Consider the following 16280-nt stretch of genomic DNA (forward strand, 5'->3'; position numbering starts at 1 on the left):
TCTTTGCCTGCAGGCCTGGGGACCCTGAGTTGGGGGAGACCTCAAGACTCCTGGCACCACCAGGAGAGACTTAAACTCTAAGAGGGAATCATCTCTCCTGCACCCTGGTATCCACCCCTGTCAGAGCAATGGAACCTGAGGGGCTACAGGATGATTCTGGAACAGTGCACTATAGGACCAAAGTAGGGTTTGGGGGCCCAAGGCAGGACCCATCCTATAAGGATGGAAGGGGAGCTTGATTACCTGCCAGGGTTACTGAATAGTCTGGCTTGGATTAAGTCAGACAAAAACCTACAAACCCAAGTCAGAAACTCAGGTGTGACCAGCAGTGAGAATGGCGTGCAAGAGGTCTTCTATGTAATCCAACCCAGGCAAGTTTGGACAAAACCTACACCCAAGTTGGGAAGAGGAACCAAAAACAGGAAGTTGTGTGACTGTGTGTAGATAAATGGAGTAAAGTGTATGGGGCCATGGTTCTCTTAGCGTAGACTGACCAAGTGTGGGACAGGCTGGGACTAGTGGTGATCTGCATAAGGCTTATGGAGGCACCCCACAAATGGCAGATAAATTGTGAAGTCCAAGTTCAGGCTTATACAAATCTTCTGATTGGTAAGCAGTGCCTGAAAACTCCCAGGAGGGAGACAGTCTAATTGGCCTAAAGCAAAAGTGATTGAGAGACTGACTGGCACCATAACAGAGAGAATAGGGAGGGAAAGCATCGAAACCCACCCCATTAGAGTTTATGTGGAAAAACTTTAAGAAAGGCTACATGGGGGACTGTGGAATAAAGCTGAAACCCTAGAAGTTGAGAACTCTTTGTGAAATTAGTTGATCTTCCTTTGATGTTGGATGGCGGGGCAAGAGACAATAGCTAGGGGAACAGTGGGCATATATATCAGGTGGTGAATGGGGATGAAGGACAGCTGAGGCATCCAGACCAATTTCCTTACATTGACTTATGGCTGAATATGGTCCAGACCTGACCTGCATGGGTATAGCCTTGTCTGGTGGCATACTGAAAAACATCTGCGGCAAGAGCTGAGCCCAAAACAAAAGGGAAAGAGAAATCAGCTCTGCCTGGAGAGTCAGGAACAAAGGAAAGACAGCAAAAAGTACAAGAAAAAGCAGTTCTCTAGTAGCCACCTGAGGAGGCAGAGATCTGCCCTTATCTAACCTTCCTTACCAAGGCCAGCCCACAGGGAAGCAGGATCAGATGATAAGTTCCAGGAATCACCCCAGAGGAAAAAATCAGAACCATTGCTCCAGGAGAGAAATGAAGAGGGCCCAAACAAGCTGCCTCCAATACCTCAAAGAACTAGGACTGGAAGTCCCATTTGACCCCGCTATTCCACTGCTGGGGATCTTCCCCAAAGAATTAAAAGAATCATACCACAGTGATATATGTGCACCCATGTTCATAGCAGCACAGTTTGTGATAGCTAAAACTTGGAAACAGCCCAAATGCCCATCAACTGGAGACTGGATAAAGAAAACGTGGTTTTTTTATAAAATGGAGTACTACTCAGCCATAAAAAATGAGAAATTAGAGACATTTATAGCTAAGTGGATGCACATTGAGGCAATACTCTTAAGTGAAATAAATAGGACACACATGAATAAATACCAAATAGTTTCTCTGGTGTGAGAAACTGAAAGTGTAAATAACGACTAAATGTATAATAGGTAATGTGAAATAGGAAGAAAAGGGGCAAAGGGGAAGGAAGTGGGAGGGCTAGGGGAAAGGATAGAAGGGAATGGGATTAATAGGAGAAAATGTAAAAATAGGAACAAAATCTTTGTAAATAGGGAGGACTGGAGGGGTTGAAGGGGGGCCTGGGCAAGGGTGAAAAATAAGAACCAAGAGAGACTATGTAAAGGTGCAAATTTCCAATGATGAATGTCACTATATTGTATACCTAAAATGTACCAATGATTAGAATGAATAATTGATAATGTAAAATAGGAAGAAAAGGTCCAAAGGGGTAGGGGTAGTGGGAGGGACAGGGGAAAGGAAAGAAGGGAAAGGAAAAATGATGAGAAATGGAAAAAATGGAAATAAAGTCTTTGTAAATAGGGAAGGGTGGAGGGCGTGAAGGGAGGGCTAGGAATGGGAAAAAATAAGAACCAAGATGCATTATGCAAAGGTACAATTCCCAATGAGAAATGTAATTGTGTTGTATACCTACAATGTACCAATAAAAGAATTGAATAGAAAAAAAAAAAAGCTGCCTCCAATCAGGCCATGCAAGAACTTTGCAGATGCCCCACCAGGAAACTAAAGGTTCCATTTATTATGATACAGATGGCCAAATCCAAGGAGGACAACAGAGCTATATCTACCACCCCTTCTCAACCACTGACCTCCTTAATTGGAAATGTCATACTCCCTCCTATATGGAGAGGCCTCAGGTCCATCTTCCAGACACATAATCCAACTTGGTAGATTGCAAACAGCTTCTCCTGACACTGTTTAACAGTGAAGAGAGCCAGAGAGTAGCCCAGTTAGAAAATGGCCCAGCAGGCATGAAGAATGTTCAAACATATGCTCAGGACCAGTTCCCTGAGACAGACCTCCCCCTTGGGACCTAAGTGTTGCAGCTTAGTTACAGCCGTTGCAGAGGTACCGAGAGGCTCTCTTCCAAGGTTTAAAGGAGGGCAAAAAGGGAGCAATCAATATGAGAAAGATCTCAAAAATACTCCAGGGACTGGTGAAAGTCCCAGCCAGTTTTACGAGAGGCTCTGTGAGGCATCTTGGCTCTACACTCCATTTAATCCTGAGGCTGCTGAGAATCAGCACATGGTAAACACAGCCTTTGTGGGACAGGCTCGAGGAGACATCAGGTGAAAACAACAAAAGCTAGAGTGTTTTTCTGGCATGAATGTGACCCAGTTTTTAGAGGTGGCCACCAATGTGTATATTACCTGTGACCAGGAGGCCAAGTGGGAAGCCAATCAGAGGCTCAAAAAAAGGGCAGATCTGTTTGCAGTGGCACTCACAGGGGAAGAAATGGAAGCCACAAAAGGGGGAGGGGCATGGACATGATCAGGGAAGGAGCAAAACCAGACAAGAACCCAAGAATTGGCCAAGGCTAGATTGGGGTCAATGTGTGCAATGCAAAAAAGGGGGGAGGGGACTAGAAAAATAAGTGCACAGAAAATGATGGTAGTGATGATAAAAATTATAAAACCAGGAGACCACCTGCTAAAGGCTACCACCCCCAGAAGGGGCCAGATGCCAACCTCATCGGACTGGCAGGAACTGAAGGTTATAAAGATTAGGCAAGACCAGGCTCCATCTCCTTAGGCCCCCAGGAGCCCATGGCCACAATAAAAGTAGAGGGCCAATTGATGGACTTTACTGTAGATAGTGGGGCTAAACCCTAGGTAGTAACACAACTCACTGGGCTATTATCCAAAAAATATGTGACTATTAGAGCCATTGGGCTCCCAGAGAAGAGGCCATTTTGTTGATCTAAAAGGTGTGGCATAGGAGAACAACAAGTCCAATAAGAATTCCTGTATCTTCCAAACTGCCCCATGCTTCTGCTAGGAAGAGACCTACACCAAAAACTACAGGCCCAAATTGCCTTTGGACTACAAGGAAATATGACTTTAAGTCTGACTCATATAGGGGCCATAATGTTAACCCTTACTGTCCCACAAGCTAAAGAGTAGAGACTGTATTCAGAAAGGTCACCAAAGCCAAGAATAGATGAGCTACATGGGCTGACAATAAGGTTCCTGGGGTGTGGGCCAAAGGTAACCCACCTGGGCTGGCTGTAAATCAAACACCAGTGATAGTGGGACTAAAACTAGGGGCAGTTCTGGTTCAAATCCACCAATATCCCCTCCCCCAGAAAGCCATACAAGGTATTTAAGGACATTTAAAACAGCTCCTAGAACATGGAATCTTGGCTAGGTGCCAGTCACTTGAAACACCCCTCTTTTGCTGGTGTGCAAACTGGGAACTAATGAATATATTCCTGAACAGGACTTGTGTGCTATAAATCAGGTCACTAAAACCATTCACCCAATAGTACCAAATTGGTATACATTGATGAGACTCATTCCAGCAAGTGCTACCTGCTTGGATTTTGAAAGATGCCCTTTTCTGTCTCCACCTTACACCAGTGAGTCAGCCCATCTTTACATTTCAATGGGAAGATCCTGTCATGGGCATAAAGGAACAGTTCACCTGGACTAGGCTTTCCCAAGGATTCAAGAGCCCTCCTATGATCTGGGGAGAGGTACTTGCTGCCAACCTCAAAATCTTCATCATACCAGAGGACAACTGCACCTTCCCACACCTCTGAGGACTGCTATCAAGGAACTAGACTTCCTTCTTCTACTTTGGAAGGTTGGGTACAACATGTTCATGAAAAAGGCACAAATCTGCTGACAAAAGGTCAGATATTTAGGCTTCATAGTGACACAAGGGGAATGCCAACTGGGCACTGAACAAAAACAGGCTGTCTGTGCCATTCTGATCCCAACCACCTGATGCCAGATAACAAAGTTTTGGGGGGCAACAGGATTCTGTCACATCTAGATCCCCAGTTTCTCACTTATGGCTAAGCCCTTATATGAAGTCACCAAAGGGGGATGAAAAGGAGCCCTTCCTCTGGGAAACTGATCAGGAAAAAACATTTAGACAAATCAAAAAGGCCCTGACTCAGGCCCCAGGCTTAGGACTGCCAGATATAACCAACCCTTTCTTCCTGTATGTCCACAAATGGAAGAGAATGGCCATGAGTCCTAACTCAGGTTAGGACTGGCATTGCTCAGTGGGAAGCTTGGTTTGTCTGAGAATCTAAAAATTATATCAAGATTCCTCTGCCTGCCTCACAAGTGCAAGGTCCCGAGTTTCATCCCCAGTACAAAAAAAAAAATTATTTCAAGAGAAGATGGTAAAAATTCTCTGATGAGAGACTAGCCATCCCTGAAATGGTAGCCCCAAGATTTGTAAGGTTTGTCACATGGGAAAAATGATACTAGAGACATTACCAGGCTATCATTTCTGTGTGCCACAGCTCACTGCCATCACCTGAGCTGTTTGTGAACAATGCTTAATCTGTGATCAAAGCAACCAAGTCAAGGGCCCCTGAGTATTCAAGAAATGGGTGCTACCCCTTGTGAGAACTTGCTTATGGACTTCACTGAACTACTTCGAGTGAGAGACTATCAGTATACGTAGATGCTTGTCTGCACCTTTTCAGTATGGGTTGAGATTTTCCCCACCAAAACAGAAAAGGCACAAAAAGTGATAAAGGTACTGTGAAGGGACATCATCCCAAGATTCAGACTGCCCCTGACCCTAGAGTCAGATAACTGATGGGCATTCATAACTGAGATAGTCCAGAGGCTCTCACAGATGTTAAAGATAAAATAAAAACTACACACAGCCTACCGGCCACAGAGCTCAGGAAAAGTAAAGCGCATGAACCAGATGCTCAAACAATTGTTGAAAAAATATTGCCAAGAATCCCACTTGAGATGGGATCAGGTCCTGCCCATGGTCCTCCTCTGAGTCAGGTGCACCCCCACCAAACAAACTATTACAAACAAGGTATTCCCTTTATGAGATCTTGTTCAGCCAGCCACCCCCAATCACAGGTCAAATCAAGGGTGATCTCTACAAACTAGGGGAACTGACCCTAAAAAGGCAGATGTAGGCTTTAGAAATACCCATGTAAGATATCCATGGCTGGGTACATGAGAGAATACCCATAAGTCTAACAGACCCAGTACACTCCTTCAAGCTTGGGAACTTTGGGTCAAGAAATAGAATCCAATCACTCTGAGACCCATATGGGATGGGCCTCATACTATAATCTTGTCCACCCCCACTGCTGTTAAAGTTGCAGGAACTGTGCCTTGGATCCACCACAGTTGGCTAAAACTGCCAGCCCAAGACAAGTGGATCAGCTACCACAATCCAGATCATCTGAACCGGCTAATCCTATAGCAAAACCAAGCTGCCACCAGCAACAGCAGCCCTGCTCTAGTCACTCTGAAAGCTGACTAATCTCTGCACAGTTGAAGCCTGAGGAAACAGCAGCCCTACTCTGGTCACTCCAGAAGCTGATCAGTCCATGCAAGGCTGAAACTTGAGGATTAACATGGAGTTACAATGACAGCATAAGTCTCTTTTCCTTTGTGTTATAATTCTCCCTTTGCCCCTACTAGGAGAGAAATCCCTAGAGAGATGCTTCTACTACATCTACACCATACAATTAGGGAGCATCATAACAAGAGCCCTGCTATATCATACCTATTATAAATGTACACCAGGAAACTTGTACTCACAAACAGCCTACTCAGCCTATGATCCAGGAGACAACCAGCCTTACATCTGGTATGACCCCAAGTCTCCACCTTATGAAACATGGTTCAAGGTCCATTCTGGGAAGGAGGGAAAAGGTGACGGTGGCCTCTTAAACAAAACTAAGGTCCTTCCAAATCATAAAGGAGCCATTTCTTTGTACTTTGATACATGCCAGGCAACATATCTAAGCCTATCTGGAACCTCATGTGGAGGTCTGTCATGGGAAAGATATTAAAGGGATAGTCCTACAGTCTTATGTGCACCTCTGAAAGAGACCAGCCATTACTCATTTTCTCCCCTATCATGTCAAGACTCCAAATGGTATTGCTAAAACTGTGTGACTTGGGGTACTGGCCGATCCAACCCAACATATAAAACATTGGGGCAAGAGGCTACAATCCCTACAGAATTATGTACTGACCAAAATGCCAGACAAGAACCTCTAATCCTATAAACTTCACCATTCTAAAGGTGGATCTGCCTGAATAGGCTGCGAGTTACCCTATGATATTAAAGCTTGGCTATTGAGAACCAGACCAGAAGACCTACATATATTTTATCAAAAAGACTTGAACCCATTTGTCCCAATAGTTCCAAGTCTTCAACTCATTCTATAAACATATTCAACAAGAGTTACCTGAACCACCTCTCTCCTGGCCAGAAAGCTGTTCACCCAGTTAGCTAAAGACAAAGCCCCAAACCTCAGCATCTCTTTGTGTTGTGTCAGCATCTTCTCTCTTCAGAAGCTGGTTTTCATTCTTTAGAGGATTCAGGAGCTTGATAGGAAAAATTCTGGCTATCTTGAGAGTTTGTCTCATTCTCACTTGCCTCTTACTCTTACATGTCAAAATATTCAGTCAGCCATAGAGACCCTGGCAGACAGACATACCACCACTGGACTAATGGCTCTGACCAAGTACCAACCTTTGCCCAATAGGGAGCCACTCCCTTGTAATAGGACAAATGATAATAATAATGATGCTCTCTATTATAACTCATTTATAATAGGAATGAAGCAGAACTTACAAAAAAGAAATACAAGTCTACCCAACATTAAGAAGTTCTCCCTGAGACTTCCCTGCCTCCTATGGCTATTGTTCCTTGTTCTATTACAAATAAATTAGTAACTTTGTTCCTGTAAGGTTTTATGACCCCTTGGTTCTATAAGATCCTGTTTTTTCCACTAAGGTATGCTAAGTTGCAAAACTATCACTAGTTGATGAATTGCCTTTGTCCTTCTTCTGAAAACCCACTTGCCCACCCACCAATTTCTCACCACCAGGTAGACTGACCCCTTTGACCTTTAGTATAAAACTAGAGCCCTTTTCTTTATTCAGGGATCAGCCGTTGGGTATGAATCCATTGAGCTGGTGTGCACCTAAATGAATCTTCCTCTTTCACTCGTTGGTCTCTCTGGTCTCTTAAATTCTGCAACAACAGTGTGTCTGTGTGTGTGGGGGGGGGGTTGTGGCTCAACCCAGAAGGGACAGTCATGACTGAGACATCACTGTCCCCATGCTCCTTGGCCCTGGTGTTGGCTGTCACTCTTCTCAGGCTATTCTATGTCTAGACCCTCTACCCACCAATACCTCAGTTCTCACCAATTCTCTGTTCATGGTTCTGGGCTAAGTTCCTCACTTGAGGATGCAAAAACCTCCAGCCCCGATCGATCTTAGTAAAATAACACATCTTCCCATCTTAACCCAGTGCAGGACTAAGGCACAGTTTGGTCTGTGAAAACAGTAATAATTAGAAAGATTTGCTAATCAAAGAGTTGGCTATCTCTGATCACCTACCCTAGTTACAAAAAAACCCCTAGGTAAATGCAATTGAATTATGAGGTACTTTTATTTTTCCTTTACTGCATCTCAGATAAAAGTCTTAAGCTTGGCTCCCTCTGGCACTAAGTAGAGAAATCCTAGAACCACTGGTGAGAGTAGGAGGGATCCTTCCACAGCTTTTGCTTAGCTGCTGATTTCTTTTGTCTCTTCAGGGGCTCACTGAGAGGAGGGGCCCTGGAGCCTTATCATTCTTCTGCCAGGAAGACACACATAGCCGAAGATGAGTTTGGGGAAAGCAACTGCTTGCTACCTGAGCTATGGAAAAGCAGAGCCATCGTGAGATGGAAGGTGGCCCACCCGGGTCTCACTCCCACATTAGATTTTTGAAGGTCAGCCGGGAACTTCTAGTCACGCACATCCGCAACATTCAGTGTCTGGTGGACAACTTGTTGAAGAATGACTACTTCTCAGTAGAGGACGCAGAGATCGTGTGTGCCTGCCCCACCCAACCTGACAAGGTACTGTGGCAGGATTCCCTGCTGGCCTGAGGGAAGGGTTTTGGGCGGTTAGTACACTAGGCAGGATTTTATAGTGTGGGCTCGACAGTACATACGTGTGCATGTGTGTGAACATGCATATGTGCGTACGTGCGTGTATGTGTGGCTGGAGCAAGCTCTTACTGCTGCTCAGCTCTTGTTGCTGTATTGTTCCCAAAGGGAAGAAGCAAATGAGCACAAAACATTGTCAGTCACATCCATTCACCCTGAGGGCTGCTCACATTGGGCCAAGACTCAGAATGGGCACTGTCGGGATTCAGAATGACCGCATTCCAAGGGGTCCTCACTGAAGAGATGTCTGTGCTCCCTTAGTTTCACCTTGGCTTGGAGTGTCTTCTGAAGAATAAAATGGATACCCATGAGTCCTTGTGGAGAGAAGCGAGACCCCTGTTGCTGTGTGACATTGTCAGGGTTCACAGAGACCCGAACGGCTTCTGGCCAAGCCCAGTAGCACACTCGTGTGCTTGGTCTCCTCTCGATTTTTCTGCAGCTTTAATACCAAGGCTGTTCTTAACATACAATGTATATGAGGTCTGTTATCTTCTTGCTGTGTGGCCCAGCCGCCCCACCTCATTATACCTGAGGGGTGACGTGTCCTCTCCGCTCTTATTGCTGGCAGACAGAGAATCCCATGGGTGGACACAGCTTTCACTGTGTACCTGATCTTTTTGTTTTTAGGCTCGCAGATGCCTGGAGGTTTTGTCGATTTCTGTGGTCTTATTTCTTGCTAAGAAGGTCACTTTTGCAGATTCTAGGCTTCCAACATATCCATTCTCACTCTGGAAGGGCAGATGGCTATGGTAAGAGCTTGGAGCCCTGTGCTGTGTCCACTCCTCATAACAGGTCATGCCTTTATGCTTGTGCCACAAACAGGTTCGAAAAATTCTGGACTTGGTACAGAGCAAGGGCGAGGAGGTGTCCGAGTTCTTCCTCTATGTGCTCCAGCAACTTGCAGATGCTTATGTGGACCTCAGGCCATGGCTGTTGGAGATTGGCTTTTCCCCTTCACAGCTCATTCAGAGCAGAAGTATTGTCAACACTGACCCAGGTACAAGCCAGCCCCAGCAGGACTGCAAGCACCAATGCAACAAGGCCCCTGAGTTTGGGAATGCTATAATGCTAGGCCTGGGTGGCCACGCATGGCCCCACCTTGGGAAGCAGGCCTATGTGCTACTTGGATTTTAGAAAGGAAGAGCTGGTCCCTGTTACCTAAGTGTACCCAGCTGACTGTACCTGGGCTGAGCACATGTAGCTGGTCTGGTTGTTAATGGAATCCAAGGTTTTGTTTGAGGCAACAGCTCTGTGACTCAGCCACATCCCCAGCCCTCTTCGATAGCTTATATAGGCCTCCTGGTAATGTGGATACAGATTCCATTCGGATGTCTTGCTTACCTCCCACTCTGACATCAGAGGAGGAGAACAGCATCAGAGAACCAGAGGCCAAGGACCATGTACATTGAGGACCCAAGGCCACACCTCTGTGACCCCCCAACACACCCAGAAGTGTGCTTTTCCTATCCCTAGGATGGAGCCCAGGCCAATCAAGTTGACACAATGCTTGTTTCCTTCCCCCACCAGAAAAGGAAAATATTCCCATGGTGAGAAGTTCTAAGGACTTCTCCACTGGTCCCTTTAGCCAGCTATTCACTAGCCTTTAAAGTATAATCCACATGCAAAAGTCTACCTATGCTGGGTGTGGTGGCACATGCCTGTAATCCCAGCACTTGGGAGGCTGAGGGAGGAGGATTGCTAAGAGTTCAAGGCCAACATGAGCTACACAGTGAGTTCAAAATCAGCCTGAACTACATAGTGAGACCCTGTCTCAAAAAAAAACCAAAACCAAAAAACCCAAAACAAAAAGACTACTGACATATAGTACAAATCCACTTATACAAAATGTCTTAAAAAAGCAAATTTTGAAGAAAGCAGTCTAGTAGTTTCCTAAAGTCTGAGGTTGAGGCTTGGATTGGGGCAGATAGGAACCAGAAGGTTTTGGGAGGATGATGGAGATGTAATATGTGCACAATTTTGTATATTTACTAAGAATCAGTCCTATTATGTAACACAGCAGTGAACTTTATGGCATATAACTCATCTTTCAGTAAAGCTGAAAATAAAATACAATTCACTACAAATTTTAAACAGACAACCAACTTAGACTAAGTTGATGGGAAAGGGGTTTAGATGGTTCTGAAAATGTGTACAGGTGTCCAATTTTTTGCTAACTGAATATAATTTTAAAGTTCAAAAAGTATTTTAAAGAAATATTTGCAAACTCCTTTTGGGGGAGAACCACTTCCCTCCTGATACAAGTCCCATTTTTGTCACTCAGGTCTCCTAGGGCCACCACACCCTTGTAGGAGAATTAAGGTGTTTTCGCTCTGGTGGGCACTAGGGGTCACCCTATAGTTTACACCCCGCATGACAAACTGAGGCCTGGCGGGCGGGGTGCTGTTTCTCCTCAGGGAATTTAGTCACAGTGCTTTCAGTGAGGCGCGGCTCCTAAGGAAACCAGGTTAACGCCCATCTCTGTGTTTTATCACCTGTTTAGACTATGGTCCCCATTGTCTCAAGATCAGTCAGTGCTATAGGCAAAAGAAAGGGTAGAGTCCTCTCTTCCTTAATAGGTTAATAGTATGACTTTCTACCGGACTGGCTCGCGCTATCTGGGCAGGACCGTGGGAGCAGGTCCGTCAAATCAAGTGTGAGCGGCTCAGTCTTAAGAGTTCAATGGGAACAAGGCCGGCAGGTCTCTGAAGTCTGTCGCCCTCTAGCGGCCTAATCTGAAGTCACGCCTAGAGGTGGAAGCTAGGGCTTCTCTGATTCGGGCCTGCAGGCTCTGGGGATGTTTAAGGAGTGACTACCTTTGGCCTTGGTGAGGACTGTGTGTTTGGTTTGCTGGTGAGCTTGCCTTTCGTCCGGCCGACCGCCCTGTTTGACGTGTTCCCATCTCTCTCTCTGCCTCTGACTCCCCCGCGGGTCGCTGTGCCCCAGTGAGTCGGTACACCCAGAAGCTGCGACACCAGCTGGGCTGCGACTCCAAGTTCATGCTGTGCTATGCGCAGAAGGAGGAGCTGCTGCTGGAGGAGACGTACACGGACACCGTCATGGAGCTGGTGGGCTTCAGCAACGAGAGCCTGGGCAGCCTGGGCAGCCTGGCCTGCCTGCTGGACCCCAGCTTGGGGGTCCTCAATGAGCACGGTGAGACCGTGTTCGTGTGTGGTGACGCGGGCGTGGGCAAGTCCATGCTGCTGCAGCGGCTGCAGAGCCTCTGGGCCTCGGGCCGGCTGGGCGCGGAAATCAAGTTCTTCTTCCACTTCCGCTGCCGCATGTTTAGCTGCTTCAAGGACAGTGACACGCTGAGCCTGCAGGACCTGCTCTTCAAGCACTTCTGCTACCCGGAGCAGGACCCTGACGAGGTGTTCGCCTTCCTGCTGCGCTTTCCCCAGGCGGCGCTCTTCACCTTCGACGGCCTGGACGAGCTGCACTCGGACTTCGACCTGAGCCGCGTGCCGGACACCTGCTGCCCCTGGGAGCCCGCCCACCCGCTGGTCCTGCTGGCCAACCTGCTCAGTGGGCGGCTGCTCCGGGGCGCGCGCAAGTTGCTCACTGCGCGCACGGGCGTCGAGGTGCCACGCCAGCTCCTGCGCAAGAAGGTGCTTCTCCGGGGCTTTTCGCCCAGCCACCTGCGCACCTATGCCCGGAGGATGTTCCCCGAGCGAGCCGTGCAGGCCCGCCTGCTACAGCAGCTAGAGGCCAACCCCAACCTCTGTGGCCTGTGCGCCGTGCCGCTCTTCTGCTGGATCATCTTCCGCTGCTTCCAGCACTTCCACTCCCCCTTCGAGGGCTCCCCGCAGAGGCCCGACTGCACCATGACCCTGACCGACGTCTTCCTGCTGGTCACCGAGGTCCACTTGAACAGGACGCAGCCCCGTAGCCTGGTGCAGCGCAACACGCGAAGCACGGCCGAGACGTTCCGCGCAGGCCTGCGCACGCTGCGCTCGCTGGGCCGGGTGGCCCGCGGCGGCATGGAACAGAACCTCTTCGTGTTCTGCAGTGATGAGGTGGAGGCCTCCGGGCTGCGGGAGCAGGACCTGGCGCTCGGCTTCCTGCGGACCGTGCCCGTGCTGGGCCCCTATGAGGGGCAGCAGTCCTACGAGTTTTTCCACATCACCCTGCAGGCCTTCTTTACGGCCTTCTTTCTCGTGGTGGACGACAAGGTGGGCATGCAGGAGCTGCTCCGGTTCTTCCGAGAGTGGACACCTCCAGGGGAGGCCGCAGCCGCGTCCTGCCTGCCTTCCTTGCTCCCTTTCCAGCGCTGGCGGGGCGGCCGCCCAGCGGGCTCCGACCTGTTCAAGAACAAGGACCATTTTCAGTTCACCAACCTCTTCCTGTGCGGGCTGCTGTCCAAGGCCAGGCAGGAGCTGCTGTGGCACCTGGTGCCGGCCGCCACCCTGAGGAGGAAGCGCCGGGTGCTGTGGGCGCACCTGTGTGCCAGCTTGCGGGCCTACCTGAAGAGCCTGCCCCGGGTGCGCAACGAGGCCTTCAACCAGGTGCAGGCCATGCCCACCTTCCTGTGGATGCTGCGCTGCATCTACGAGACGCAGAGCCAGAAGGTGGCGCGCCTGGCGGCCCGCGGCGTCTGCGCCGACTACCTCAAGCTGAGTTTCTGCAACGCCTGCTCTGCCGACTGCAGCGCCCTCTCCTTCGTCCTCCACCACCTCCACAAGCGCCTGGCCCTCGACCTGGACAACAACAATCTCAATGACTACGGCGTGCGCGAGCTGCAGCCCTGCCTCAGCCGCCTTGTCGTCCTCAGGTGAGGCCCAGGCACGGGTGGGTCAGTTTCGGGGCCCGGGACACGTGTCATGGATCGGGATCCTCTGGGCCTGTCCTTACCTCAGGACTTAGGGACCAGTGGCCTTGGAAGGTCCGGACGTGCTCTGTCTCGGTGGCAAAGGGTAAGGAGCAAAGTGAGTGAGTAGGCGCCCTTGAACAAACTGCTGAACATCTCTGAGCCCCAGCCTTGTGGCTGGGAAATAGCCGGCGCTCCTAATCCTAGCGGTCATAGTGATAACAGCCAGTGCTAGTTGAGAGTGGGCGAAGCGCGTTGGAAATACCACCTAGTTTAATGCTCCTACCCCTGTGCGGTGGGTTTTGTTACTGTCTCCGTTTTAGTAAATAAGGAAGCAGAGGCACAGAGAAGTTAATGACTTGCTGCAAGTCACACAGCTGAGACGCAGTGGAGCCAAATGCCACAACGAGCCTACCTTTTAAGATTAATCTGAGGTTCAGAGGTAGCCCATGGAAAGTTCTGGGGTCTTGGGAGGTTTGTTTTTCCTGCAGAGAAAGAAGACTACTAGCATTCAGTAGTTACTTTTTGTGATCAAATCAAGAACCCTGCACCCCAAAGACATCATTCAAAATGCTGTCTCATGGTTATTTTCCTGCCCAGTGGTTTGCAGGAAAGCGAGGCCAGCCTGCTTTCTTCTCTCACCATTTCCTGTACGAAACCTGGTCAGTGTCTCCAGCCTAAACTTTTCCGTGACTTGGCGTGCGCATCTCTGCAGAGCAGTGGGGATTTGAAATTCCCAGCGCCTGGTATCCCGTACTGGAGTGGGGACGGGATGGACACGTGGAGTGTCAGGAGCCAGAGGCTGCCCTGGCCTGGGAATTGAAAGCCCGAGTCTATCCTCTGCCCCATCAGCCAGCCACTCTCCTTTCCCCAGCCTTCAGCCACCTCCCACCCAGCGCCACCAGTCATAGAAAAGGGAAACTCTACAGCAGTGTGGTGGTCCTGCCCTGCTGTCCCCAGGTGAAGTTTCCCACCACTCCAGCAAAGGACAGTAGCTCACAGGAAAGCAGGGGGTCTGTGCACCCACAGGGAGGCGCTCTGAACTTCCTGAAGGCATCAGTTAGGATTAACTGCAGCTCAGAGTTACAGAAAGTACAAAATCTTAGTGGCTTGAGTTACAGCTTATTTCTGTTTTAGGCAAAATCTAGAAATAAGGTGGTCCAGGGCTTGGTATGGTGTCTCTGACCACCAGAAGATCAGGTTCTCTTCTGCCTTGCTGTTCTGACCTCCTTAGTACTGGCTTCTGCCTCTTGACCCAAGATGGGCTGCCCAAGCTTCAGATATCAAGTCATCGTGCCACCAGGAAGAAGGAAGGACAAAGGGCACACTCCATTCTTTTAAAACTTCTCAGCTATTGCTAATGATACTGCTTCTCAGATTTCAGTGGCCAGGAGCTATGTCAAGCTGAAAAAAATATGTAAAGCCAGGTACCTTGGGAAGAGGGTCCAGGGTGTCTGATAACTTTTTTTTTTGGTACCAGGGATCAAACTCGGGTCCTTGCACTTGCTCAGCAGGCGGCAAAACCACTGAGCTAAATTCCCAGCCCCTAGTTTCTGGTAATTTTGAGGCAGCCCAGAAAGTTAAGCTTTTACCTGTTCAGCCTTTTACTTACTACAGAAGTTGGCCCACAGTTTATGTTTGTAAACAAAGTTTTATTAGAACACAGCCATAATCGTTGGCTGCTTTACACTATAGAGTTGAATAGTTGTGCCAGAGACCAGCAGGCCTCCAGAGTCTAAGATATTTCCTAGCTGGTCCTTTGCAGAAAAGTTCACTGCCCCTGGTCTGTCACCTCCCTCCTTCCTCCCTCCATTAGCCTCACCTCATGATGGAGTGGGGGACTGAGAAGAGCAGGTCAGTTGTTTTTACAGAGACTGATGGAGACAGAGACAGATGCAAATGGAGATGGAGCTGGAGAGAGGGGGAGAGAGAGAGAGAGAGAGAGAGAGAGAGAGAGAGAGAGAGAGACATGGTAGTACATACCTGTAATCTCAGCTACTTGGAAAGCTGAGGCAGGAGGATCATGAGTTTGAGGCCAGCGTGGGAAACAGTGAGACCTTATCTCAAAAAGAAAAAAAAGAAAACAAGGAAAGGAAAGGAAGGCAGGCTGGGGATGTAGCTTAGTGGTGGAGCAATTGCCTAGCAAGCATGCGAAGCCCTGGGTTCCATACCCAGCACCACGAATCAAAAAAGTACCTCCCATCTTGGCCATGGCAAGCTGTCCTGCAGGTGTAGAGAATTCCCAGTGTGTGACTGGCTGCCAGCTTAGTCCCAGTGCCCTGTACGGCATCACTGAGGAAGTGCTGGACAGTGGCCTCGCCAGGGCCTGCCTCTCCTGGTCCCACCTCTGGTGGCGTCTCCACCGCCTGTGCACGTCCACCCTCCACTGCTCCCTGAGAGCTGTCTCCCGCCACAGCAGGACCCTCAGCCTCTACCAATGGAAAGTCAGCTTCAGCCCTCATGTCTGGACGGAGGCTGTTTTTGTGTGAGGTGACCTCACTGTCCCCCTGTGAAATGACAGGCTGTTCCTTTCCCAGCTGCAGAGATCACTAATGACAGCTCCTCACATTCACAACCCCTCACCCACTGTGTGGTGAGAGCCACAGGAGCGCAGGCTGTGCACAGAGGCACCTGGCCCTCCTGGCCTTGCGGTGTGCAGGGCTGTTCTGCTGCCTGAGCAAGGTGGCCTGTGGGCCAGGATGGCCAGCTTCAGTAGGGGCCATTTGGTGGATACCTACGGCCATCCTCGAAGAAGCGTTCAT

The 16280-nt window shown here is 49.0% G+C and overlaps 1 protein-coding gene across 13 annotated transcripts in view; it reads left to right on the plus strand.

Annotated features, from left to right (window-relative positions):
* Nod1 (nucleotide binding oligomerization domain containing 1) overlaps positions 1 to 16280 on the plus strand; it is a 53781-nt gene that overhangs the window by 19476 nt on the left and 18025 nt on the right. For 9 of the 13 annotated variants that reach the window (XR_204989.4, XM_087206573.1, XM_087206574.1 and 6 more), the window contains 3 exons: positions 8319 to 8624; positions 9537 to 9711; positions 11658 to 13482. Coding sequence is in view for 12 of the 13 variants with exons in the window: in XM_087206573.1 (XP_087062699.1) it covers positions 8424 to 8624; positions 9537 to 9711; positions 11658 to 13482 (2201 nt within the window). In the remaining variant the exon portion in view is untranslated. Of the gene's footprint in view, positions 1 to 4131; positions 4406 to 8318; positions 8625 to 9536; positions 9712 to 11657; positions 13483 to 16280 lie in introns of all 13 variants that reach the window. The other 4 variants (XM_087206571.1, XM_021254057.2, XM_087206572.1 and 1 more) reach the window with 2 other exon arrangements.

The sequence above is a fragment of the Heterocephalus glaber genome, unplaced genomic scaffold (genome assembly GCF_053883595.1).
Source record: "Heterocephalus glaber isolate CG9 unplaced genomic scaffold, H.glaber_assembly_v1.0 deba00000676, whole genome shotgun sequence".
Classification (NCBI taxonomy): Eukaryota; Metazoa; Chordata; class Mammalia; order Rodentia; family Bathyergidae; genus Heterocephalus; species Heterocephalus glaber.